General features: G+C 54.2%; 1 protein-coding gene across 15 annotated transcripts in view; it reads left to right on the forward strand.

Moving 5' to 3' along the window:
• The window catches only part of madd (MAP-kinase activating death domain), a 439,970-nt gene that overhangs the window by 285,132 nt on the left and 141,943 nt on the right, over nucleotides 1-12,895 (forward strand). For all 15 annotated transcript variants that reach the window (XM_072518747.1, XM_072518746.1, XM_072518754.1 and 12 more), the window contains one exon: nucleotides 102-203. In XM_072518747.1, coding sequence (XP_072374848.1) covers nucleotides 102-203 — 102 coding nt within the window. The remainder of the gene's footprint in view (nucleotides 1-101; nucleotides 204-12,895) is intronic.

The raw sequence follows: 12,895 nt of genomic DNA on the forward strand, positions 1-12,895 counted from the left end.
TTTAGCGATATCAAACGTGTTGAAAGCAGACTGCTGCTATGTCAGCTCTGAGGTGGGTGACAGGGCATGTTCATCAGAATGTTTGTGTGCATTACCCGCAGGTAATATCTACAAGAGCCGCGGAAGCAGCTTCAGCCTCTCTAACCTAGCTCTACCAACCAAAGCAGGACGAGACAAGAGCACACCGTTCCCTAGCCTCAAAGGTAGAGATCTTTCTGTCTGCGATTTGACTTGTGAATGCTTCATACATGCAGAGGGTTGCAGTGTGTTTAGTTGCTGACCCCTGTCAGCCTTTGTTCAAGGATGCCACTGAGGCACTCTGTGTCATCCTTGTGTTCAATCCCTCTATGGCCTTGCTCGTCCCCCTCTCTGGAACCTTCGCCAATCCAACAACACTGTTCCTCCAGTTCTGGCCTTTTGCATGTCCCCGGCTGCCTTCACTTCATGCCTTTAGCTGCCAAGGCCCTAAACTCTGGATTTCCCTCCCTAAACCTCTCCCCTCTCTCTCTCTATCTCTCTCTCTCTCTCCCGGCCTTTGAAATGCTCCTTAAAACCTACCTGCTTGACTAAACTTATGGTCACCTGTTCCTCTGTGAGTCGTGATGTTTGTCTCATTACACTTGGAACATTTTGCTGCGTTAAATAAATGCAAGCAGTTGTGTTTTGCTGCCTCTCTGTGGATTGTAGAAGCATTTCTGTTTTAGCCCATTACAAATTCTCTTTTCGAGGAGGAGTACAAAGAGGTTTGAGTTCCCTTATTTATCCTTCCATTTATTTTTGAACCCAAATGCCTTTTTCCAGCACATCTCCACACCTCTCGCACCCCCACACCCCCAGCCCCACCAGTTTTGCGCAGCGCTGACCCTTCTGTTGTTCCTGGTTTCTTCCTCCGCACTCCTGCCAGCCATCCCACTCCACCCAGCTTGTGCAGCCCTGACCCCCTGCCGCATCTCTGTGATCAGCATGTGTCGGTATGTCTCTGTTAGTTAATTTTGCTGCTTTCTGTGTTGTATCAGTGTGCATCAGGAAGGGACACCGAATTGAGCTAATTGCATGTGGGTGTGACAAGAGCGAAGAGAGTGTTGACAGTTTCTTGGGGCAGGATCTCGGGTTAAACACATTTTCTGTCCACTACACAAAATAATGGATACTCCCAGTCTTATGATCCTGGACATTTGTTCAGAAACCGAACAGAACCTAAATTTTTTTAAATTTGTGAAGCTGTGAGGAAAGGATGCTTTTACCAGGAGTGACTCCATGCACAAATCAGGATATGATGCATTAAAACTAACTTTATTACCAATGCAGGATTAAACTAACTTTTAACCAGCACAGAAAATATAGCTTACAATTGTCAGGCAAACAATACTTAACAATAAAATGAAACAGACTAACTCCTAACTGCTATCTTCTTTATCTCCAATCAAGCAAAACCCATGTCCGGTCAAAACCCACTTTTAAATACTGTTAGAAAACATAGAAATACTTACTGTTTAGAGATACCTTGGAAAAACTGCTTGGAGGGAGAGATCTTTCAGGAAACAGCCTGCTGATTCTTGTCTGTGTCAAACCATTTTTTTGTTTAAAAAAAAAAAATACTTTGTTAAAGCATTTGTAATTTTCACAATTTAACAGATTGACATTTCTAACACAACCGCGCGGTCGATGCACAAAATGCCCCCTAAAATAACAACACACAATAAACCACGTACCCCACAACTCCCGCCCTATTCCCAATTACCCGTATACTAAATTCCCTGTCCTTATTTAACATTGCCATGCCTCCTATTTCCCCCCCCCCCCTTTTCCCCTTTCCCCCCCTTACTGCTGACGTTCAGTTTTTGTTAAAGAAATTGATGAACGGCTGCCAACTCCGGGCGAATCCCTGTATTGATCCTCTCAGAGCGAACTTGATTTTCTCCAAACTGAGAAACCTGACCAGATCGCTGACCCACACTCCTGATTTTGGGGGCTCCGAGTCCCTCCATCTAAGCAAGATCCGTCTCTGGACCACCAGGGAGAAGGCCAGAATATCGACCTCCCCCCACCCCTCTGCCCCCGGACCTTCCGACACTCCAAATATTGCTAATTCTGGACTCGGAGTTACCCTACCTTCCAGGACTTCCGACATAACATCTGCAAATCCCTGCCATAATTCCCTCAGTTTTGGACATGCCCAAAACATATGAACATGGTTGGCCGGGCTACCCCCACACCGCCCACATCTGTCTTCCACCTCCTCAAAGAACCTACTCATCCGGGCTACCGTTATGTGGGCCCTGTGGTCTACCTTGAACTGAATCAAGCTGAGTCTAGCACAGAACAAGGATGCATTTACCCTTTTCAAAGCTTTTTCCCACAGTTCAGTTTCCAGCTCCCCTCCTAGCTCCTCTTCCCCCTTCCTCTTCACCTCTCTGATAGGGGCCCTTTCCCACTCTAACAATTCCCTGTACATGTCTGAAACCTTCCCACCTCCAACCGCTATTTTGACAGCACTTTATCCTGTAGTCCCCTCATGGGGAGGCGAGGAAAGCTTGGGACCTGTCTCTGGACAAAGTCCCGCACTTGAAGATACTGAAACCCGTTCCCTCCCGGCAAGTCAAACTCCTCCTCAAATGTCTCTAAGGTCAGGAAGCCCTCCTGGATGAATAGATCCCCAAACCTCTAAATCCCTGCCCGCTGCCATACCTTGAAGCCCCCATCCAGCCTACCCGGGACAAACCGGTGATTGTCACAGATCGGTGACCACACCGATGCCCCCTCCAGATTCATATGCTGCCTCCATTGCCCCCACACCCTCAGGGCCGTCACCACCACAGGAGTTGTGGAGTACCGAGCCGGCGAGAACGGCAGGGGTGCCGTCAGTAAAGTAATAGTAAATAAAGCTCGGGAGAGCCAATCCCCCTTCCCCGCGGGACCGTTCCAGGAGTTCTTTACTCTCGGGGTTTTACCCGCCCATGGAAACCTCGATATCGCCACATTAATACTTCTGAAAAAAGCCTTTGGGACAAAAATCAGGCGACACTGAAAAAAGAAAAGCAGCCTCGGAAGGACCGTCACCTTCACTGACTGAACCCTTCCCGCCAGCGTCAGTGGGAGCATGTCCCATCTACAAAAATCCCTTCTCATTATATCCACTGCTTTGACCAAATTTAACTTGTGAAGCTGCCCCCAATCCTTGGCCACTTGAATCCCCAGATACCTAAAACTCCTCCCAACCACTTTAAAAGGTCGCTCCTTCAGTCTCCTTTCCTGCTCCCGTGCCTGAATCACAAACATCTTGCTTTTTCCCATGTTTAACTTATAGCCTGAAAATTGTCCAAACTCTCCTAATACCTCCATGATTTCGGTCATCCCCCCCCTCCCCCACTGGGTCCGTGATATAGAGCAGCAAATTGTCCGCATAGAGAGAGACCCCGTGCAACACCCCCCCCCCCCCCCTCTCACTATACCCCTCCAGGCATTCGCTGCTCTCAGAGCCATTGCGAAGGGTTCTATGGCCATGGCAAACAGTAATGGGGAGAGCGGGCATCCCTGCCTTGTCCCCTGACAAATACTAAAGTATTCTGACCGAACTCGGTTAGTTCTTAGATTTGCCACCGGGGCCTGGTACAGTAGCCGGACCCACTCACAAATCCCTGCCCAAACCCAAACCTGCCTAAAATATCCCATAGATACTTCCATCCACCCGGTCGGCCATAGATACTTCCACTCCACTCGGTCGATCAAACCATTTTTTAACGTGACAGCTCTTTCCTTAAGCTGCTGTTCCGTTCACAGACAAATCTACACTGACTTACCCACTGCTGGAGACCTGGTACAGACCTAGCTCCTCACATTTGTTACATCATCCTTACCCCACTCAAATTCCATGACCTGATTACTTAAGTTTCAATACAACGTTTCTAATTATCCACTCCCCAGAAATCATAACAAAAATCTATTTGGCTTGTCCCTTTACACACCAGGATGATCTCACTTTTACAATGCCTTAATTACTCCTTCCGGATCCACAGTGTCTGCCTGTCTTTTGAACCAGGATTTTACAAAAATTACTGCAGTAGATATATACACACTAACCCAAGCGTTTAACACAGGGCAGCACAGTGCCACAGTGGTTCGCACTGCTGCTTCACAGCTCCAGGGACCCGGGTCAAATTCTGGCCTCGGGTGACTTTCTCCCCGTGTGTGCGTGGGTTTCCTCCGTGTGCTCTGATTTCCTCCCACAGTCCAAAGACGTGCAGGTTAGGTGGATTGGCCATGATAAATTGCCCCTCAGTGCCCAAAAGGTTAGGTGGGGTTACTGGGTTTACGGGGATAGGGTGGAGGCATGGGCTTAAGTAGGGTGCTCTTTCCAAGACCTGATGGGCCGGTTTAGCACAGTGGGCTAAACAGCTGGCTTGTAATGCAGAACAGGGTCAGCAGCGCGGGTTCAATTCCCGTACCGGCCTCCCTGAACAGGCAGCAGAATGTGGCGACTAGGGGCTTTTCACAGTAACTTCATTGAAGTCTACTTGTGACAAGCGATTATTAGTATTATTATTACATACAATACAATATATATCTGAAATTCCCACATTCACCACACAGGGCAAGGTTGGACTGGCCTCATGGGCACTGAGATTAGCACTTCACTAAGGAGAGGGATGATGTAGACATTCCAGTTAAAGTGGGGGAGTGTTAAGTATTAGGAAGGTGGTGAGTTAAGTCAAAAATTGGCTCAGTGACAGGAAACAAAGGATGTGTTTGCAAATAGGAAACAGTTTCCAGGAACATTCCACAGGGCTCGATCTTGGTGTTGTTTATATTAATGATTTAGACTTAAATGTGGGGGGAGATGATTGGGAAATTTGCAGATGACACAAAAGTTGGCCTTGGAGTTGATAGTAAAGAGTATAGCTGTCGACTCTGGAATGATATCAATGGTTTAGTTGGGTGGGCAGCGGAATGGCAAATGGAATTCAATCCAGAAACGTATGAGAGAACGCTATGGGAGAGCAAACCAAGCAAGGGAATACTGAATAAAGGGGATGAAATTTCGAGGAAGTGAGAGACCTCTGAGTGCATGTCCAAAGGTCCCTGAAGGTGGCTGGACAGATGGACAAGGTGGTGAAGAAAGAATATGGACTGTTTCATTCCACGTGACCCAACAAGGGAACAGGCCATCATGGACAGGGTGTTGTACAATGAGAAAGGCTTAATTGGCAAGCTAGTTGTGAGAGAACCCTTGGGGATGGATGACCATAATATGGTAGAATTCTTTATCAAGGTGAATAGTGAAGTAGTTGATTCTGAGACCAGGGTCCTGAACCTCAATGAAGGTAACTATAATTGTATTGAGGCATGAACTGACGCCGATGGACCTGGAAACATTACTGAAAGGAAGGACAGTGGACAGTCAATGGCAGGCATTCAAAGGACGAATAGGTGAAATCCAAAAGTTGTTTATTCCTATTTGACGTTGGCGCAAGAGTAGAAAGGGAACCATGGACAAACCATGGCTTACAAGAGAAATTAGAGATAGTATTATATTCAAAGAAAATATTAATAAGAAAAAGCAATAGACCTGACGATTGGGAACAGTTTAAAATTCAGTAAAGCTGGACCAAGAGATTGATTAAGAAGGCGAAAGTACAATATAAATTCTATGAAATTCTAGCGGGGATCCCTGGGGAAGCGGGGAACATAAAAACTGACTGTAAAAGTTTCTATAGGTATGTAAAGAGAAAAAGACTGATAAAAGTAAGCAGGCATAAAGAAGGCAAATGGTATGTTGGCCTTCATAGCAAAAGGATTTGAGTACAGGAATAGGGATGTTTTACTGCAATTGTATAGGGCATTGGTGAGGCCACACCTGGAGTATTGTGTGCAGTTTTGGTCTCCTTCTCTGAGGAAGGATGTTCTTGTTATGGAGAGAGTGCAGCAACGGTTTACCAGACTGATTCCTGGGATGATGGGACTGACATATGAGGAGAGACTAAATCGGTTAGGATTATCTTGATTGGAGTTTAGAAGTGACAGAGGGGACTCATAGAAGCCTATAAAATTGGGATTAGACCGGGTGGATTCAGGAGGAATGTTCCCGATGGTGGGGGGAGTCCAGAACTCGGGGTGATAGTTTGAGGATAAGGGATAAACCTTTTAGGACTGAGGTGAAGAGAAATTTCTTCACCCAGAGTGGAATTTGCGACCACAGAAAGTAGTTGAAGCCAAAACATTGTGTCATTTCAAGGAGGCGTTAGCTGTTAGGGCTAAACGGAGCAAGGGAAGGGGGAAAGCAGGATCAGGGTAATGAACTTTAAGGTCAGCTGTGATCGTAATGAATGGCAGAGCAGGCTCGAAGGCCCGAATGGCCTCCTGCTTCCATTTTCTATGTCTGTTTTCCTTTATTGAGGTATTTAATACAAAAGCAGGGATATAATGCTGAAACTGTATAAAATGTTGTTGAGACCACAAATGGAGTTTTGTATACAATTGTGGTCATGACATTACTGGAAGGACATAATTACTCTGGAGAGAGTGCAGAGGAGATTTACAAAAATGTTGCCAGAGCTTGAAAATTGCAGCTGAGGAGAGTTGGCTTGGGTTGTTTTTCTTAGAACAGAGGAGGCTCAGGGGTTACCTAATTGAGGTGTAATAAATTGTGAGATTATCAGAGATTATCATAGAATTTGCAGTGCAGAAGGAGGCCATTCGGCCCATCGAGTCCGCACCGGCTCTTGGAAAGAGAACCCTACCCAAGGTCAACACCTGCACCCTATCCCCATAACCCAGCAACCCCACCCAACACTAAGGGCAATTTTGGACACTAAGGGCAATTTATCATGGCCAATCCACCTGGATAGGGCAGGCAGGAGAGACTTGTTTCCTCGAGCAGAGAGCTCAGTTACCAGGGAGCAGAGATTGAAGGCAATTGGTGCAGTGCAGAGCTTCTCAAGGGATCACTGTACAGTGCAGAGCTTCCCCAAGGATTACTGTACAGTGTAGAGCATCCCCAGGGATCACTGTACAGTGCAGAGCTTCCCCAGAGATCACTGTACAGTGCAGAACATCCCCAGTGATCACTGTACAGCGCAGAGCTTCCCCAGGGATCACTGGACAGTGCAGAGCTTCCCCAGGGATCACTGGACAGTGCAGAGCTTCCCCAGGGATCACTGGACAGTGCAGAGCTTCCCCAGAGATCACTGTACAGTGCAGAACATCCCCAGGGATCACTGGACAGTGCAGAGCTTCCCCAGAGATCACTGTACAGTGCAGAACATCCCCAGGGATCACTGGACAGTGCAGAGCATCCCCAGGGATTACTGTACAGTGTAGAGCATCCCCAGGGATTACTGTACAGTGTAGAGCACCCCCAGGGATTACTGTACAGTGTAGAGCATCCCCAGGGATTACTGTACAGTGCAGAGCTTGCCCAGGGATTACTGGACAGCGCAGAGCTTCCCCAGGGATCAGTGTACAGTGCAGAGCTACCCCAGGGATCACTGTACCGTGCAGAGCTACCCCAGGGATTACTGTGCAGTGCAGAGCTTCCCCAGGGATCACTGTACAGTGCAGAGCTACCCCAGGGATCACCGTACAGTGCAGAGCTACCCCGGGGATCACTGTACAGTGCAGAGCTACCCCAGGGATCACTGTACAGTGCAGAGCTACCCCAGGGATCACTGTACAGTGCAGAGCTACCCCAGGGATCAATGTACAGCGCAGAGCTTCCCCAGGGATCACTGTACAGCGCAGAGCTACCCCAGGGATCACTGTACAGTGCAGAGCTACCCCAGGGATTACTGTACAGTGCAGAGCTACCCCAGGGATTACTGTGCAGTGCAGAGCTTCCCCAGGGATCACTGTACAGTGCAGAGCTACCCCAGGGATCACCGTACAGTGCAGAGCTACCCCGGGGATCACTGTACAGTGCAGAGCTACCCCAGGGATCACTGTACAGTGCAGAGCTACCCCAGGGATCACTGTACAGTGCAGAGCTACCCCAGGGATCAATGTACAGCGCAGAGCTTCCCCAGGGATCACTGTACAGCGCAGAGCTACCCCAGGGATCACTGTACAGTGCAGAGCTACCCCAGGGATTACTGTACAGTGCAGAGCTACCCCGGGGATCACTGTACAGTGCAGAGCTACCCCAGGGATTACTGTGCAGTGCAGAGCTTCCCAAGGGATCACTGGACAGTGCAGAACTTTCCCAGGGATCACTGGATAGTGCGCAGCTTCCCCAGGAGTAGCCCGGTTGCAGAAGGGGCGTCATAGTGACACAGTGGTTAGCACTGCTGCATCACAGCTCCAGTGTCTTAGGTTCAATTCCGGCCTCGGGTGACTGTGTGGAGTTTGCACTTTCTCCCCATGAGTGTGTGGGTTTCCTCCGGGTGCTCCGGTTTCCTCCCACAGTCCAAAGATGTGCAGGTTAGGTGGATTGGCCTTGATAAATTACTCTTAGTTGGGTGGTGTTACTGGGTTACAGGGATAGGGTGGAAACCTGGTCTTATGTGGGGGTGCTCTTTCCAATGGCCGGTGCAGATTCGATGGGCCGAATGTCCTCTTTCATTACTGTAAATACTATGATTCTGGTTTAGCTCAGTGGGCGAGACAGCTGATTTGTGATGCAGAACAAGGCCAGCAGCACAGGTTCAATTCCCGTAACAGATGAGAATTTTGAATTCTCCCTCTGTGTACCCGAACAGGCACCGGAATGTGGCGACTAGGGGATTTTCACAGTAACTTCATTGCAGTGTTAATGTAAGCCTGCTTGTGACAACGAAGGATCTTTATCTGTTTTATGATTCTATGGTGCAAGGATTAGAGTGAACCTCGGAAAAACTATTTTCCACCCAGGGGGTGGGTGGGCATCTGGAGTTCACCACCTAAGTTGGTGGTTAAGGCTGAATCGGTCAACCTATTTAGTGAGTGTCTGGGACTGCATCAGAGGCGCAGCAACCAGTTGCTGCAAAATAAGATGAAATTGAGTGGCTAATTTTTTCTATTTTTATTTTGGCCAGGTGTACACGATGGCCTGAATGGACCCTTTCCGCACTGAAACCGTTCTATGGTGTTTGGGATTAGTGTCCCCCTCCCCACCTCATCCTCCTCCCCCCACCCCATCCGTCCCCACACTGCGCTCTCACTCCTCGCTCACCCGCCACATCCTGTCCCCCCCGCTCATACCCTCTCCGTAACCCCCCTACTCACACTCTCTCTGTCCCCCCCAGCTCACACCCTCTCTGTCCCCCTGCTCACCACCCCCGCTCACACCCTCTCTGTCCCCCCCGCTCACACCCCCTCTGTCCCCCCCGCTCACACCCTCTCTGTCCCCCCCGCTCACACCCTCTCTGTCCCCCCCGCTCACACCCTCTCTGTCCCCCCCGCTCACACCCTCTCTGTCCCCCCCGCTCACACCCTCTCTGTCCCCCCCGCTCACACCCTCTCTGTCCCCCCCCTCCTCTCACACCCTCTCTGCCTCCCCCCAAGCTCTCACTCTCTCTGTTCCCCCCCACCCAGCTCTCACCCTCTCTGTACCCCCCGCTCACACCCCCTCTGTTCCCCCCGCTCACACCCTCCCTGTCCCCCCCGCTCACACCCTCTCTGTCCCCCCCCTCCTCTCACACTCTCTCTGCCTCCCCCCAAGCTCACACTCTCTCTGTTCCCCCCCACCCAGCTCACACCCTCTCTGTCCCCCCCGCTCACACCCTCTCTGTCATCCCCCGCTCACAACCTCTCTGTCCCCCCCCCCGCTCACAACCTCTCTGTCCCCCCCCCTGCACACACCCTCTCTGCCCCCCAACTCACACCCTCTCTGTCTCCCCCCGCTCACAACCTCTCTGACCCCCCCTGCACACACCCTCTCAATCCCCCCAGCTCACACCCTCTCTGTCCCCCCCCCCGCTCACAACCTCTCTGTCCCCCCAGCTCACATCCTCTCTGTCCCCCCCCTCCTCTCACACCCTCTGTGCCCCCCCCAAACTCACAGCCTCTGTCCCACCCCCAGCCCACACCCTCTCTGTCCCCCCCGCTCACACCCTCACTATCCCCCCCCACTCACAACCTCTCTGTCCCCTCCCGCTCACACCCTCTCTGCCCCCCCCCCCAACTCACACCCTTTCTGTCCCCCCATAGCTCACACCCTCTCTGTCCCCCCCCCCAGCTCACACCCTCTCTGTCCCCCCCCCAGCTCACACCCTCTCTGCCCCCCCCAAGCTCACACTCTCTCTGTTCCCCCCCCCCCCCAGCTCACACCCTCTCTGTCCCCCCCGCTCACACCCTCTCTGTCATCCCCTGCTCACAACCTCTCTGTCCCCCCCCCGCTCACAACCTCTCTGTCCCCCCCCAGCTCACACTCTCTCTGTCCCCCCCGCCCCAGCTCACACCCTCTCTGTCCCCCCAGCTCACACCCTCTCTGCCCCCCAACTCACACCCTCTCTGCCCCCCAACTCACACCCTCTCTGCCCCCCCCAGCTCACACCCTCTCTGCCCCCCCCAGCTCACACTCTCTCTGTCCCCCCCGCCCCAGCTCACACCCTCTCTGTCCCCCCAGCTCACACCCTCTCTGTCCGTCCCCCCCGCTCACAACCTCTCTGTCCCCCCCCGCTCACAATCTCTCTGTCCCCCCCCCGCTCACAATCTCTCTGTCCCCCCCCGCTCACAACCTCTCTGTCCCCCCCTGCTCACACCCTCTCAGTCCCCCCAGCTCACATCCTCTCTGTCCCCCCCTCCTCTCACACCCTCTTTGCCCCCCCCAAACTCACAGCCTCTCTGTCCCCCCCCCAGCTCACACCCTCTCTGTCCCCCCCCGCTCACACACTCACTGTCCCCCCCCACTCACAACCTCTCTGTCCCCTCACGCTCTCACCCTCTCTGCCCCCCCCAACTCACACCCTCTCTGTCCCCCCCAGCTCACACCCTCTCTGCTCCCCCTCCTCTCACACCCTTTCTGTCCCCCTCCTCTCACACCCTTTCTGCTCCCCCCCCAGCTCACACCCTCTCTGCCCCCCCCAGCTCACACCCTCTCTGTCTTCCCCCCCCCCCCCAGCTCACACCCTCCCTGTCTCCCCCCCCCCCAGCTCACACCCTCTCTGCCCCCCCCAAGCTCATACTCTCTCTGTCCCCCCCCCCCCCAGCTCACACCCTCTCTGTCCCCCCCAGCTCACACCCTCTCTGTCCCCCCCGCTCACACCCTCTCTGTCCCCCTCGCTCACACCCTCTCTGTCCCCCCCGCTCACACCCTCTCTGTCCCGCCCCCCCAGCTCACAACCTCTCTGCCCCCCCCCCCAGCTCACACTCCCTCTGTGTCCCCCCGGCTCTCACCCTCTGTTCACCCCCCCAGCTCACACCCTCTGTTTCACCCCCCAGCTCACACCCTCTCTGCCCCCCCCCAGCTCACACCCTCTCTGACCCCTCCCCGCTCACACCTTCTCTGTCCCGCCCCCCCAGCTCACAACCTCTCTGCCCCCCCCCAGCTCACACTCCCTCTGTGTCCCCCCGGCTCTCACCCTCTGTTCACCCCCCCAGCTCACACCCTCTGTTTCACCCCCCAGCTCACACCCTCTCTGCCCCCCCCCCCCCCCGCTCACACCCTCTCTGTCCCTCCCCGCTCACACCCTCTCTGTTTCACCCCCCCGCTCACACCCTCTCTGTCCCCCCCCCCAGCTCTCACACACTCTGTGCCCACCCCCACTCACACCTTCTGTCCCCCCCCAGCTCACACCCTCTCTGCCCCCCCAGCTCACACCCTCTGTCCCCCCTGCTCACACCCTCTGTCCCCCCCGCTCACACCCTCTGTCCCCCCCCGCTCACACCCTCTGTCCCCCCCGCTCACACCCTCTGTCCCCCCCGCTCACACCCTCTGTCCCCCCCGCTCACACCCTCTGTCCCCCCCGCTCACACCCTCTGTCCCCCTCGCTCACACCCTTTGTCCCCCTCGCTCACACCCTTTGTCCCCCCCGCTCACACCCTCTGTCCCCCCCGCTCACACCCTCTATCCCCCCCGCTCACACCCTCTGTCCCCCCCGCTCACACCCTCTGTCCCCCCCGCTCACACCCTCTGTCCCCCCCGCTCACACCCTCTGTCCTCCTCAGCTCACACCCTCTCTGCACCCCCTCAGCTCACACCCTCTCTGCCCCCCCTCAGCTCACACCCTCTCTGCCCACCTCAGCTCACACCCTTTCTGTTCCCCCCCCTCAGCTCACACCCTCTCTGTCACCCCCAGCTCACATCCTCTCTGTTCCCCCCGCTCTCACCCTCTCTGTCCCCCCCCCGCTCTCACCCTCTCTATCCCCCCCTCCCCCCGCTCACACCCTCTCTGTCCCCCCCCCCCCACGCTCACACCCTCTGCCCCCCCGCCCCCCGCTCACACCCTCCCTGTCCCCCCCCAGCTCACACCCTCTCTGTCCCCACGTGCACACCCTCTGTCCCACCCCCCCGCTCACACCCTCTATGCCCCCCGCTCACACCCTCTCCGTAACCCCCAGCTCACACACTCTCTGTGCCCCCCCCCCGCTCACACCCTCTGCCCCCCCCGCTCACACCCTCTGTCCGCCCCGCTCACACCCTCTGTCCCCCCCGCTCACACCCTCTCCGTAACCCCCAGCTCACACACTCTCTGTGCCCCCCCCCCCCGCTCACACCCTCTGTCCCCACCGCTCACACCCTCTGTCCCCACCGCTCACACCCTCTGTCCCCCCCGCTCACACCCTCTGTCCCCCCCGCTCACACCCTCTGTCCCCCCGCTCACACCCTCTGTCCCCCCCGCTCACACCCTCTGTCCCCCCCGCTCACACCCTCTGTCCCCCCCGCTCACACCCTCTGTCCCCCCCGCTCACACCCTCTGTCCCCCCCGCTCACACCCTCTGTCCCCCCCGCTCACACCCTCTGTCCCCCCCGCTCACACCCTCT

Source organism: Scyliorhinus torazame, chromosome 10, assembly GCF_047496885.1.
Source record: "Scyliorhinus torazame isolate Kashiwa2021f chromosome 10, sScyTor2.1, whole genome shotgun sequence".
NCBI lineage: Eukaryota > Metazoa > Chordata > Chondrichthyes > Carcharhiniformes > Scyliorhinidae > Scyliorhinus > Scyliorhinus torazame.